Consider the following 15,088-nt stretch of genomic DNA (forward strand, 5'->3'; position numbering starts at 1 on the left):
CCACACATCCCACCCGTAAAAAACATAGCTGGTGACTCTTAGGTATGACTTTTTCATTAATCAGATGAGAGGTAGATAGAAAAAGCTAATTTTCTAGTGGGCAAAGGGTCTAGGGCTCACAGTAATTTGAAGGGTCCATGAAAAATGTTAATTTCTTTTAAAATCAGAATAAAATTCAACCCAGATTGTATTTATCTTTATACCAACGCAGTGGTAAAATATAATTTTTAATACATTTTTGTGGCAGCGGACAACGACCTAATGCAATCCTGTGAAAAGAGAGACCAATGTGTTCACTCATATTATTCACTTAACTAGAAATTAGGTGAAAGTCCCTTCATATTTTTTGAAAATATGAGACACTGGGAGTAAAGGTCTCACTTGTCACCCCAACCTCCCCAGAGAAGAAAAGGACAAAATCTACCTTAATATTATTCTGTATTTTATATTCTTTTTTCATTAATGCATAATATTGTGGAAAATTGAAACAAATTATATATACACAGGCTTCTCAATTCCCTTTATGGGTACATTAAGATAGTCATCACAAGTGTCTGGTGGCATTTCACAAACCTGTGCAAACTTCCATTGACTATCTTGCTCAGACTGTTTGCTTTCCCAGGAAACACCTAGTACACATTAAAGGAAGTGTTGAGAGTTTCACCATCTGGCATATTCACCTTAAAACCAGAAAGGTGTATGACCAGGTTTATGCCCTTGTTTAGAAATCTTGGATCTGGAAAGAGGCCAGTGCTAGAGTCAGCTGAGAGGTGTTACTGAGTTGCATGGTGAAATGGGGTGAGAAGTAGAGTTCATTACTAATGCCTGCCATAGTTCCCTCCTTCCTAAAATTCTTTATTTCTTTGTGACTTGTTTGTTTAGGTAGCTATTTCATTGGTTCTAAACTGAGTTTTAAAAATCCATTTGGAAGCCTATCTTTGCATATACCTCTCTCTATATATACGTCGATATATATCACTCTCTCTGTCGAGATATATACATATATATAGAGAGAGTGAGAGATGTATAGAAAGGAGAAATAGGAAAAAATTAATGAAGAGCAGAGCCCATCACAATATCAGTATGTCAGTCTCTGGTATCGAAGTTAAGTTATAAATGTTTTTAAGTGATTATGTACACTTCTGTTTTAGATTGCTCTCTTTTACTAAACCTTTTAGCATAGTGTTCATTCAGGTCTCTTGTTCATCCTCACATAAACTCTTACAAATTGAATTCTCTTCTCTACGAGCATTCTCTGTTAGAAAACTTCAGTGATGATCTGTTGTGTTTGTACAACACAGCTTTATAATTCACAGAGAGCACATAGGTACACCATCTAGTGTGAACCCCGTAACCACTCTGGAAGATAGACAAACAGGTGTTATTCCCATTTTAGAGGCAGAAACACTGAGACCCAGGAAATGCTAAGTTACTTGCCTGTGGGACTCTCTCATATGACAGAACTTGGGCTAGAATTCAGGCTTTCCGATTTGTAGACCAGCGTACTTTTCACTAAACGTTGGAACTAGGAACCGAATTGAGTTGTCAGAGTTACAAAAATAATGAAGAGAGGCACAGTTTTATTTCTTGCCAGCTGTTTTCTTAGGAAGTAACCTATAATTCTGGAAAGGATAAGGAAATATTGATTTAAAAGAAATAAATTTTGTTCTGTAAGACTTCACATTCCTTGTCTATTTGACTGACATGGAATTGGTAATAAAGAATTATTATAGGAGTTATAATACCAATTAAATATGTGACTTTCTTTGTTTCCTTTTTCTTCTGTTGCTTTTATTGTTTTATTGGACCAGAATGTGACTGCACAGAATCCTGGGGCGGCTGCATCATGGAGGAAACAGGGTAAATTTTCATTATGCGTGCATTTGATATATGCCTTTTGTAAAATTGCTGCGTAGAATTAGAAACAAGGTCTCTCGGGTATTGGTCTTTCAGGCTAAGCACAATATAAAATCAATAATTAGTTGTCTGATATTTTTAAACTGAAAGAGCTAATTCACTTTATATTTTAATTTTTTATTTAAGGTTGGTGATAAAAGTAAAATGTATTAACTTGTACTTCTTATTAACCCTTAAAGGAAGCACATGATTAAAGGCTTCTAAGTTTAGTGGAGGCATAAATTTTTTAGTACACTTAGATTCAAAGCTGGTTGTCTACCTGAAGCGGTCAGTGAAATCAATTTAGTCATCAATTTACATTTTAAAGAACTCATAAATATATATGTTTACAGTAATAAAAATTATACTATACTGTTTATAAATCAATAAAACTTTTTAAAAATTAAGACAGACTCACCGTGTCTAAATCAGGTAGTCTTCTAGTGATCGACATTTGAACATTCCCTCACTTTTCTTTTGTGAATACTTTGGGAACTAGAGCAGCTTCCCCAGAGCTGCTGTTGATTCAATGAACCAAGGCCTGGAAATATTGCCCTCTTTCCCAGGGACCCCTGCCTCATGGGAGCCACTGCCCCCAGGCCCCCTAAGCCATAACCTACTCCTAGTAGAGGGGAGAGGTTTACTCACCTGTGTGCCTCTTTTGCTTTCTTTGCCATGCCAGACACCTGCTCAACACACCAACCATTTCTGGTCCTACCTGCATTCCTCTGAGCCCTGGTTGCTCAAGGCCCTGACCTACTTGGACAGAGTCCCATTGTTTTCTTCTACCAGCCCTCCTAGGAGTCCAACTCCTGGGGAGGAGTGTGGGCATGAAGGTTTGCACAGTAGGCCATTATCCCTGCTACTTTAGAATGCATTTCTAGAAATAGAGTTTAAACGTGAAACCCTTAGCTTCCACGGTTCCCTTACTATTACTCCATAGCTTAGTAATTTGTGGCTTAACCAGGCTTTTCTGAGGACTGCTATAGGAAGGTAACACTTATAATATTGGCTCTATAGGGAGATGTCTTCTGTCTTCTAAATTAATCTCTGGGTTTTTTTATAGTGTCTCTTCATAATATATATGAAATATATAAAATATTTTAAATGAGATATAAGAAAATGTTTTAAAGTAAATACATATTTTCCCAAGAATATATTTCTATATAGTTTTTCTAAGAGGTTCCTATCAAAAGTGGCAGGTTTTACCTACTTCTGTAAACTACCTTCATACATCAGAATGCATAAAATTATTGAATTGCTTCCTAGAATAAGTGGTCTGTCACTCGCAAGTTCAAGCACTGTTACAATCACACACTGTATTCCTGAGGAATAGGTGTGTGTGTGTGTGTGCGTGATTCAGTTTAACCGTAACCATGTGTATAATATTCCCCTGTGTTCTTACATAGAGGTATTATATTTGATTAAGTAATTCTCAGAGAAGCTCATTTTCTATTCCTGATTAATAATGAATATCACCAAATAGATTTGAAATTGAGAACAAAGAGCTATTATTCATGAGAGCATACCCTAATTCTATTGTCACTGTGCATATACATACTAAAAACATATGTACATATACATGTATGATCTAATACAGCTCTTTAGGGTTTCCTTGTTTACCTAAATTGCATCGTTGGCCTGCATGATACAGTCTTTAATAAACTGGCCCTCACAACTCTCTCCTCCAATGTAAAATCTAGTAAGTTCATGAGCTCCTTTTATTCAGAACAGAGGCAAAAAAAAAAAAAAAAAAAAAAATGCTTGACTTTAATGCGATATAGCAAAGAAAAATGAACAAACTTTAAAATACAGCCTATTTGAAGAAGTTTTGTAATGAGCTTTTTAAAAACCATTTCAAGCCTGGTCACAAAAGGGCTTGACTGCTGAGGAGGTTGTAACATAGCCCTCAAATCTTTGATTTTCTTTGAATTTCCATCTCTGCAAACTCCACCACATATACTTAAGTGGCAATTTGAACATAAATGCCTTGTCAAAATTTGTGTAGATTCATTTGGATCCAAAGTGAACATTTTGTTCCAATTTAGGGGTTTTAATTTTCTTCTCTGATGATTGCTTTTGGTAAATTATTTACATAGCGGATTCTTTGTCTCCTCAGGGTGTCCCATTCTCGAAAATTTTCAAAGTGCAGCGTTTTGGAGTATAGAGACTTTTTACAGAGAGGGGGTGGAGCCTGCCTTTTCAACAGGCCAACAAAGGTTAGTAACTTAGAAAGTTTACTAAGAAAGTATATTATTTCTCCAGTGTTTTATAATGGAACAGTGCTGGATATCAGATGCCTGTCTTGGAAAGCAGGTTTCTTGTCAGTCAGATTAATGTTTAGTTATAAAAGTCCTTATCATGTTAAAGATTGAGTCCTGTTTAAGTTAATGACAAAACCATGGATTCAGTGTTCTTGGTCTCTGGTTTTTCAGTGCTAGCTAGAACTCAAAAATCCTCCCTTCCAAAAAGCAAACAATCCTTCAATTAAAATATCTTTGAGATTTTCTTGTTAAGGTTTTCACCCTGCTGCTAAGAGATGGTGGGTTAAATTAAGATAAAATATTATTTTAATCAATTTCTCTGATAAAAATTCCATTTCTCCTTGACATTCTTTCTAGGGACAAGTATTAGTCCATTTTCACACTGCTATAAAGATACTACCTCAGACTGAGTAATTTACAGACAAAAGAATTTTAATTGACTCACAGTTCTACATGGCTAGGGAGGCCTCGGGAAACCTACAATCATGGTAGAAGGTAAAGGGGAAGCAGTCACCTTCTTCACAAGGTGGCAGGAGAGAGAGAAAGAGCTTGAGGAAGTGCCATACTTTAAAACCATCAGCTCTAGTGAGACTCACTCACTATCATGAGAACTGTATGGGGGAAACCACCTCCATGATTCAGTCACCTCCTGTCAGGTAGATTCCTCCCTCAACAGTGGAGATTAGAACTCAAGGTGGGATTTGAGTGGGGACCCAGAGCCAAACCATGTCAGGGCCTAACTAATTTCTTGACTTTTTTGAGTGGTTTGTCCTCCTGGGACATTAGTTCCTTGTAAATATCAGCCAGACAAAAAATCACCCAAGGTATTTATGGTTACCATAAATACACGTATGTGTTTATAATGCATTGTCTCTTTACCTGGGGAGGGCCACATTGTCAGTTGGCATTTCATCAAACTTTGTCTATATAGTGTCACACTCCTTTATTCACGTATTCTTAATTCAGAAAATGGAAAATTTTCAGAAGTGTTTTTTATGTTTGTGGAAAACACATTTGACAGTAAAACTTGTTCTAAACTGAAAAATATTTATACCTCATAAGGTAAATATTCATAAGTCTTGCTGCAGAAATATTAACGGATTATAGTATATGTCCCAAGCCCCTCAGGACTATTACATAGAATATGGTAAATGCATCATACTTCTCTAAACTTCAGCAAAGCTGGAAGTCTCAAACTCACTGGCTTCAAAGCTTTTGCATAAATCGGGGCTGTAGACCTGCAGTAGCATGTTTGGAAACGAAGCCGCTCAGCAGGCAAAAGATAGGATCAATGCTAATTAGCAGATGGTATAGAAATTCTAACATGGCAAATTTCGTGTTTCTTTTTAAGATACTACTTCATGAGTCAAATATAGCTCATTGCTATGCAAAATGTTTAATACTGTGCAAATTGAGAGAGCAGTGAAATAATGTTAACCTTTTTTTTAAAATCAGTAACTAATGTGGTAACTGACAGGATAATTTATTCCTAAACCCATAATTCAGCAACACTACGTAGTCAGGAGATGGTAGCTTGATGCCCGACATGTGTGTAAAATCTCAGTACGGCTGTGGAAAAAGAAACAGGACTTTTAAAGTGACCTTACATCGTTAAAGTCAGTTGCCTGGCTTTCATAACATTGATCTCAATGCAACGGAAATCCAAAAGCTTCAAAGTGTTCAAAATGGATGAAATAAGTAATAATGAACTAATGTGAGCTGCTGGCATTTTTGAATTGCACGGTACATGGCTAATTTTATCCACCTTGCAGCTTGCCAGCTAATTATAAGCATCATGCCTGAGGAAACAACTCTCACTTGTTTGGAAAGGTTAAGATTTCTAGCATATGCGTAAGGATCTGTCAGTGGATTTCTGAAATTGTCTGTGAGTTAGGAGAAAATTATTCCAATAAGTTGGAAATGAAATAAAAATAACTATAAATTGTCGTTTTAAAAGTTAGTAAATACGGAATTATGTCTTTTTAAACTACCTAGTACAATGGTTAATAAACAACTGTGGATTCCGGTGGAATAGTTTATATGTATGTATCAAAGAAGTGACTTTTTCCCCCAAGCATTTTGAATGTATGTATATGCATGTGTTGTGTGTGTATTATTTTTACACTATATCTGTGCATATTTTCTGTGCTTTGGGAATCTTCCCCACTGCCATGTTTTCCACATGGTTAGATAGTGACCCATCTCAGGATGGAGGCAGCGTCCTAAGAAGGAAAGAACGGGAGCCTGGTATAAAGTGCAGGCCATGTTCTAGTCAGTCCTTCCCTTTTCCAATGTCTCCTGCCTCCTGATCAAAATAACACAGAGATATGCAATGCTCATTTTACTCATAGGACATTTCCTCGAGGGGAGTCCCACCCAAGTAGCCTGGAAACCTTTGCTTTTCATAATAGTTTTGCCTTCCTGGAAGTGGAAGGAGGATCAGTTCTTTCTCAGGTGAATTTAGTGGAAGGCAACCCTTCCTTGAGGTGTGTTCAGCTGCTGCGGATGGAGTCAGTTTCTGCCTGTCATATTCAGGGCTCAGACCATTTGGGTTGTAATGTGCTGCTCCAGCCTTCCTTTAAGGTGTGATGATTATGCCCAGAGAAATCCTGTCCCCCTCCCCACCGCCCCTGGAATGGGAAGTAGGCATGCTTCTCATAAACAGTCAACTACCTTTACGGTTGCTCTATAATATAGTTTATCTGGCAAGCAAGGTCATGGCACCAGTAGACTAGATTATTCTAGAAATTGTACTCTTCTATTGCCCTAGGAATGACTGAGAGATTTCTATGTATCCATACATGTGTCTTATGCTTTCAGACACTTGGGATTTCTTTCCAGTGGAATGATGGGCTTGGATTTCTAGCAACATTTTTTCCCCTATGTTTACTTGCGTTTACTTGATTGTACATACCACGTTTGGCTATGACTGAAGCATATTTATCTTTTTGACAGTTTTTATGGCTTCTCAGCTGTCTTGAGACAAGTCAGCAAATTAGATATCCGTGATTCTTATTAGCAATGCATTTTAGCTCCATTAGCAAATATGAAAAGTGATCTATTCCTCTTGACAGCTTATCTCCATAAAAAGTAACTCTAATGCTAGAGGTCATCTCTGGAGCCCACAGCCAGAGAATCCCCCAAGAGATATCGCCCCATTTCAGATATATTTTTTAAGTGCTATTAATAAATGAACAGTATTTCCCATAGTCATCATTTATAAAATGCCATAACAACAGATCATAGAAGAATATCACATGATAGCTGATTATACGGCCCTTGTATGTGACCTGGTTGATGTGCTGATTTTCTGTGATAAATTGAAAAATTTTTCCCTTCTCTCCCTAATCTCTTTAGCTATTTGAGCCCACGGAATGTGGAAATGGATATGTGGAAGCTGGGGAGGAGTGTGATTGTGGTTTTCATGTGGTAGGTATAAGAAACCTTCTGTACTTACAGCACAGATCTTGCTTGGTGCAAACAGATATAGCATTCGTGAGAGGCCAGCTCATTGATTGTGGTCTTGCTGCCTTTCTTTCTCATCTCTCTGATTAGTGCTTAATTCAGCTCAGGCATGTTAGAATTAGTCATGTCCTTATGGCCTTGTCTGAGCAAACCTAATGGATTCTTCTGATTGAATTCCCTACCTCTTAAAAATTTATAGCTCATATTCATCTAAGTTTTACCAAATCATAAAACATTCTTTCTGTGTTGTGTATTATTTTTATCTTTATAAAATAGATTGGGCATTAGAATGTAGTGGAGCTAACTGGAGGAGAATTGCCTGCTAAAAAATAAGCTTTCTCTTTGGTATTGAAATCCTTTCATAGAAAATCTCACTTTGCTAAGAAGTATTGCAGGAAGGAATCTATCCTTGTTTAAAGTAATTAATTATTTCCCAGAGTATTTGCTTACTATTGTATAAATGTACTCATTTGGAATATGCATGCCACGTGTGGAGAGAAAATGACTGACCAGCTGGTAAGGCTCTTCGCTTACTCACGTGAAGTGTTTTCTCTAGGAATGCTATGGGTTGTGCTGTAAGAAATGTTCCCTCTCCAACGGGGCTCACTGCAGCGACGGGCCCTGCTGTAACAACACCTCATGTCTTGTGAGTGTTCTGACAGTTTCATCTTTCTTTTAACTGACAGATTAGCCAGATATCTCAGTGTGTACACTGAGCATTTGTATAGCTTGTCACAAATTTCTTGGGTACAGTGTACATATTAGCCTGGCAGTTTTATAGAATCGATAAATCTCAAATTCTGTGAGCCGCAACATTTATCTCTACTATTATTCACTACCAACCGTCTTATCCTGCAATGCCTCATTAAGAAAATATACCTAAACTGCTTCCAAAAGAGTTGCCCTACTAACACAGATGAAATCCATATTAAATTGTTAAATAGAGGAGGGACAATTTCTGTGGTCTTTTTAATAATATGACCTACTTATAACATTTTTCTTCAAAACGTACCCTAATTTATTTTAGACCTGAACATAAAAGCTAGTGCTCATATTTTCCCATTGGGTTTAAAATCCCCTGTAAAGGCAAGAAAGTGAGATAGGAAAGTAACATCTGAATGCATACTCATATGTGTATATACACAGTTTTTGTGTGTGTGGACATACACAGTCTTCCATCCACAGAGACCACCAGTTATTTTTGAAAAGTCATTGTCATCTTCCCTTTTCTCATATATATAATCTCTAATATTCCTTATAACCATAGAATTACATAATTTTATGATTTTTTTCAATATTAGAGGGTATTATGCTTTATGGTATTTAGAAGATCCTAGCTTAGTTTCTCCTTGCTTCGTGTCCCCAACTAGATTATAAATTGCTTGAGAGTAATGGGCTCTTTCCTTCACCTTTTACCCACACCCTCCTCAAATAAAATGCTTTGTATACAATAGGCATTCCCTGGTATTACTAAAGGTAATTCATATGAATTTATTAAAATTTGATTGTCGGCCGGGCGCGGTGGCTCAAGCCTGTAATCCCAGCACTTTGGGAGGCCGAGACGGGCGGATCACGAGGTCAGGAGATCGAGACCATCCTGGCTAACACCGTGAAACCCCGTCTCTACTAAAAATACAAAAAACTAGCCGGGCCAGGTGGCGGGCGCCTGTGGTCCCAGCTACTCCGGAGGCTGAGGCAGGAGAATGGCGTAAACCCGGGAGGCGGAGCTTGCAGTGAGCTGAGATCCGGCCACTGCACTCCAGCCCGGGCTACAGAGCAAGACTCCGTCTCAAAAAAAAAAAAAAAAAAAAATTTGATTGTCTATGTGTAGCAAAGGCAAGTTTAATATCTATGCTAATAGGCAATTCAATGAAGGTTGGGTATATATGTGAATTTTTCAGAGCGATCTTAAATGTTTATCTTGTAGTGTTTTGCTATTTTGTCTTAAGCCAAACCAGAATTTCTTCTTTAGGTGATTTCCATCACATTGTTTTCTGAAAATAGTACTCTGAGACAGTGGATTTTGAAATCTGAACATTTAAAGCTTTGGTTGATGATTCATCTTTAGTATAGACGGTAGCATCTGGGCCTTGTTTCTATTCTGCAGTAGGATATTATGTCTTGCTAATTCTTAAAAAGAGTTTGGTGTTAGTTATGTGAGAGTATAGGCATTGTTGGTGAGTCTAAGAATGTTATAATAACTCTCTGAAATATTACATAATCCTAACTCTTAATATTGAATTTTGATTTGCAGTTTCAGCCACGAGGGTATGAATGCCGGGATGCTGTGAACGAGTGTGATATTACTGAATATTGTACTGGAGACTCTGGCCAGGTATGGCGCACTGAATTTTCGGTAATACATTTTACTTGTAAGTGCAGGTTGAGTATTCCTTATCCACAATGTTTGGGGCCAGAAGTGTTTCAGATTTAAAATTTTTGGATTTTGGAATATTTGCATATTCATAATGAGGTATCTTGGGGATAGGACTCAAATCTAAAGAAGAAAGTCTTTGATGTTTCATATACACTTTATACACATTGCCTGAAGGTAATTTTATGTAATATTTTTAAGTAATTTTGTGCATTAAACAAAGTTTGTGTACATTGAATCCTCAGAAAGCAAAGATACCACTATCTCAGCCACCCATGTGGACAATCATTGGTTGTTCAGCATCACCATGATTCCTGAATCTAAGTGCTACCAATACACAATTATTCTCCTGTACTTATTCACACCTAATTACTTAACAGTAAAAAAAAATTGGACATACCATTAAGACATTGAAAAAATAATGTGTTCTGGGTAATCAAACAGCACAGTAGCATCACCCAAATAACTGTATCAGCTGTTGAAAAACAGCAACAATGAAAATGGCAGGCTTTCAGTCACCACTTAGGATGCTGTGTTTTAAACCTTTGAAAAAGTTACTGTATGCTGTATTTTACTTTTTTTTTTTTTTTTTTTTTTTTTTTTTTTAAGAAACATCAGAAGCAGTGGAGGGACCAGGAAGTGGGTCCTCTAGGGATAAGGGGGCATTCTGCTGGATGGATTTTTAAAATGGTTCCTCCAGAGTCATCTGCCTCATTAACAGAGTTTTTGCTTAGAAGTCTCTCTTTGATTTTATTAGATTGGTACAAAAGTAATTGCGGTTTTTGCCATTGCTTTTGATGGCAAAAACCATAATTACTTTTGCACCAACCTAATATAAACTGGCATGATTTCTTGTTCTGTTATGAATGCACACTGGCTCTAATTCTTCACGAAGCCCATCACACACTTTCACCATACATCCATAGGCACTTCTGCAGTGTTAATGATGTCATCTTCATCATGTCAACACTCAAAACGTTTCAGATTTTGGAGCATTTCTGATCTTGGATTTTTGTTTTAGGAAGCTCACTCAACCTGACTCAACCTGTACATATTTTAAAGCTTTCAGTATAGATTGCACATGTGAATATTCTTTGTTTCCTTTGTTTTATGTTTGATTTTGCTTGGTTTGTGGTTATTTCTAGCTCTTTACCATACCTTCATTTTAGGAAAGTTTGGTGTGGTTCTCTTTTTTTGTGTGTGCGGGGTAGGGGCCTAAATCTTTTTTTCTTCCTAATTTCTCCTTCATAACTAGTTCTCTTTATATGATTTGTATCCAACTAATTGATTTTTCTTTTCTGGTCCTTACATCTTAAACAGTACGTTCACACTGATGAAGCACTAATGTGCTGTTTTGAAACATTTTAAAGCCACGAAACCAGCTATTAGACAAAATTTGGATGGATGCCCAATGTAGAAAATAAGGAACAAGCAGCACTACTCTGGCTGAAGTGGGATTGGGAGCAGAAGTCCACCTTTCTTAATTCTCCGTTGCCACGTCTGTTGCACACATGTAGCCCTGGCTTCATGGCCTGTGTGGTTTGGCATGATCTTCTTCCCATTAAAATTATTGCCACATAATTAATATTGCCCTCTAAAATTCCTTCTTTGTATAATGTTTATGTTTTTAATTTACCTATTATTTTATGTGTTTAATTTATACACATTATGTCTTTATTTGTCATTCAAGTGAATATTTGTTGAGGGCCTACTGTGTGATAAGCACTGCTCTAAATACTGGGACATGGCCTTACTTTCATGGAACCTACATTCTGCTGGGTATAGAAAGGCAAGTAAATAAACAAAAATGTCAGATGGTGATAAGTACAAAGCATAAAATAAGGTGAAGTGGAAAGAGTATAGGGTAGGATGTGATAGATAGGGTGATCAAATATTTCTTCCTGGAGGAGATGGCATGGAAGCAGAGACACAAATAAGAAGGAGCTCATCAGTAAATAATGAGTACAGAAGCTTAGCTTCTCCATGAAATGGAATGAAAGCAAGGATAGCTGGAGAACAGTGGAAACATTTCAAAAAGGAAGTCAAGAATCAGGGCAGGTAGGGACATGTAGGCCATGGAAAGAATTAAAATTTCATTTTAATTCTGACATTATTTTAAAAGCATTTCCCCATGCTATTATACAGTTTTTATAGGTAATTCTTTTCACGATTGTATGAGAGTCTGTCGTGTGGATTTATCAGTTGATTTATACCCAATGTGGGTATCTAGATTTTGGCAGTTTATTATTAGTAGTATAGAAGTGAACATTTTTGTGCATTTTTACGAGAGTGTTTCTTGTTCAGGGTTAGCTCCTCAGGACAAGTTCCTAAAAGTGGGAGTTACCTGTTGCTAGGCATTGTGCTTTCCAAGAGGCTCCCAATAGAGTACACTTGGCAGTCAAAATATCACTTTTATTATTGAAAATGGCCAAGTTGAAGGCCGTAGCTTAATGTGAGGGCTAAAAAGTTATCTTTAAGATCCCGGTTCAGGCTGTAGCAACAGGTTACTGACAAAATTGGGTCCAGAAGGACAATGTATGGCACGGGGCAGCAATGGACAATGCATAGTTTATGTGGGTAGGCTTGCTTCTAAAAGAATGGCAGAACTGAGGCAGAATGCCTAGTTCTTCTTCCCAAGCTTATGATTGGTCAATCACTCCACCTCCCAATGATGGAAGTGAGTAAAGAGGAGGGGAGCTGGGGTTACACTAAGTTCCTTAATCAGAAGGAAAAATGAGGAGAGGGAAAGAAGGGTTCTAATTAACATTTTTGTAAAGGTGTTGATATATATTATTTGAAGCTCAATTCAAATGGATGCTGTTAAATAGATTGTACCGTGAAATATGTTCAGGCCATGTTTTCATTATTTTTATGCATATCTGTTTCTTACGTTTCATTAAATAGGTTTTTTTGCAATTTTCTGTAATACAAAGTATGAGAATTGTAGGTTCTGTGTTTAATGACAAGTGTATTGACAATCCTGATACACTGTTTCACTGAGTTATATTTTTAGCTTTGTAGAATACTACTATTTTTATATTTACCATATATGGTTTTAGTTCTGTGTAGTGAGCCCTTTTTTTTGGCCGGGCGCGGTGGCTCAAACCTGTAATCCCAGCACTTTGGGAGGCCGAGACGGCGGATCACGAGGTCAGGAGATCGAGACCATCCTGGCTAACACGGTGAAACCCCGTCTCTACTAAAAACTACAAAAAACTAGCCGGGCGTGGTAACGGGCGCCTGTGGTCCCAGCTACTCGGGAGGCTGAGGCAGGAGAATGGCGGGAACCCGGGAGGCGGAGCTTGCAGTGAGCCGAGATCGCGCCACTGCACCCCAGCCTGGGCGACAGAGCGAGACTCCGTCTCAAAAAAAAAAAAAAAGTAGTATAGTTTTTTCATTTCAATTTTTAACTCTTTAAGTGCCATAGAATTTACTAGAAATAAGACTTTTATGATGAGAACTCTTTGTTTAACCTAATATTCTATTGTCTAAGTAAAACATTTTTTTCTTTTTATAGCATGTGTCTAAGCTGAAAATTACACTGTTAAATTAATTTCACAGTAGCACATTAAAATAGAATATTTTTGCTAATATTTTTCTAGCATGATCAGGATGAACCTAAAATAGAGGTAGAGGGACTTAAAACCCCCCAAAAATCTTCCTTTTCTCCTTAAGAAATAATGAGCCTTGATTTTAATTAATACCACTAATAATTAAGAAAATGGAATCTCTGCAACTCTGAGAATCAGTATTTACAGGCAACATTATGACTTTATCTCTTTTACCTCATAATGTATTTATCTTAATTTTTATATTAGCATTTTTATATTGCCTCAGAGCTACTTATTAAACTTACAATTTATAATAGAATAAACAATACTTAAGAGAAATCCTTGACAAACAATACTGGTAGATGTAATACAGATATTTGAAAGATAGGAGAAATATTTTTTGTTAGTGCTATGAAATATGTCATCTGGGTGGGTAGTATAACATAATTTAAAGTAAACACTTCTAAATGCTATTGCACTATTGAAGCCTGTCTGCCTCGAGTGAACCATCCTGTATAGCATAATGTACAAGGAAGGTTCTAGAATGACATTTAGAGACTGAATCCAATGCTCTGCTCATAAGCAGAATAAAGTGCACAGATTTATGGTTCTCCTGTTTTAAATGTGCGCAGAGAACATAGAACGTTCCCTAATTTCTCTGGTTAAACATTCCTGTGATAAGCAACTGTCTTTTATTAGCCTAAACTAAAACCAAATAGATTAGAAATCTGACATGTGGCTGTGCCAATTTAGAATAAGGGCATTTTTTTTCATTAGTGAAGAATTGTACAAGGTTTTTTCTAACTGAAACATCACAAAAGTAAAATCTGACAAATTAATTTTAGATCCTGATGTGCTTATTCTAATAGCAATATTGCTTTTGCATTACTGTTGACTGAGGTTGTGTTAGTTTTATTCATTTTTTAACATTACAATTTATTTATTTTTCTGTAAGTTATTGGGGTGCAGGTGGTATTTGGTTACATGAGTAAGTTCTTTCATAGTGATTTGTGAGATTTTGGTGCATTCATCACCTGAGCAGTATACACTGCACCATATTTGTAGTCTTTTATCCCTTGCCCCTCTCCCCGCTTCCCCCTAAGTCCCCAAAGTCTGTTGTATCATTATTATGTCTTTGCGTTATTACTTAGCTCCCACATATCTGTGAGAACATATGATGCTTGGTTTTCCATTCCTGAATGATACCTCTTAGAATTAATAGTCTCCATTCCCAGCCAGGTCACTGCAAATGCTGTGAATCCATTCCTTTTTATGACTATGTAGTATTCCATCATATATATATATATGTGTATATACACACACACACGCTACAGTTTCTTTATCCACTCGTTGATTGATGGGCGTTTGGGTTAGTTGATGGTCATTTGAGTTGGTTCCATGGTTTTGCAGTTGCGAATTGTGCTGCTATAAACACGCGTGCACAAGTATCTTTTTTGAATAACAAAGTCTTTTCCTCTGGGTAGATACCCAGTAGTGGGATTGATGGATCAAATGGTAGATCTACTTTTAGCTCTTTA

At 37.0% G+C, this 15,088-nt stretch overlaps 1 protein-coding gene and 1 long non-coding RNA gene across 6 annotated transcripts in view; one reads left to right on the forward strand and one right to left on the reverse strand.

The window, feature by feature from the left end:
• The window catches only part of LOC139357200 (uncharacterized), a 49,495-nt gene extending 46,870 nt beyond the window's left edge, over positions 1-2,625 (reverse strand). For both annotated transcript variants that reach the window (XR_011609996.1, XR_011609995.1), the window contains exon 1: positions 2,545-2,625. This is a non-coding gene — a long non-coding RNA (uncharacterized lncRNA). The remainder of the gene's footprint in view (positions 1-2,544) is intronic.
• Positions 1-15,088, forward strand: part of LOC105468025 (ADAM metallopeptidase domain 23) — a 170,539-nt gene that overhangs the window by 115,071 nt on the left and 40,380 nt on the right. For all 4 annotated transcript variants that reach the window (XM_011717927.3, XM_011717926.3, XM_011717928.3 and 1 more), the window contains exons 14-18: positions 1,812-1,860; positions 4,016-4,115; positions 7,518-7,589; positions 8,182-8,271; positions 9,880-9,960. In XM_011717927.3, the coding sequence (XP_011716229.2) occupies positions 1,812-1,860; positions 4,016-4,115; positions 7,518-7,589; positions 8,182-8,271; positions 9,880-9,960 (392 nt within the window). The remainder of the gene's footprint in view (positions 1-1,811; positions 1,861-4,015; positions 4,116-7,517; positions 7,590-8,181; positions 8,272-9,879; positions 9,961-15,088) is intronic.

Source organism: Macaca nemestrina, chromosome 11, assembly GCF_043159975.1.
Source record: "Macaca nemestrina isolate mMacNem1 chromosome 11, mMacNem.hap1, whole genome shotgun sequence".
In the NCBI taxonomy this organism is placed as follows: domain Eukaryota; kingdom Metazoa; phylum Chordata; class Mammalia; order Primates; family Cercopithecidae; genus Macaca; species Macaca nemestrina.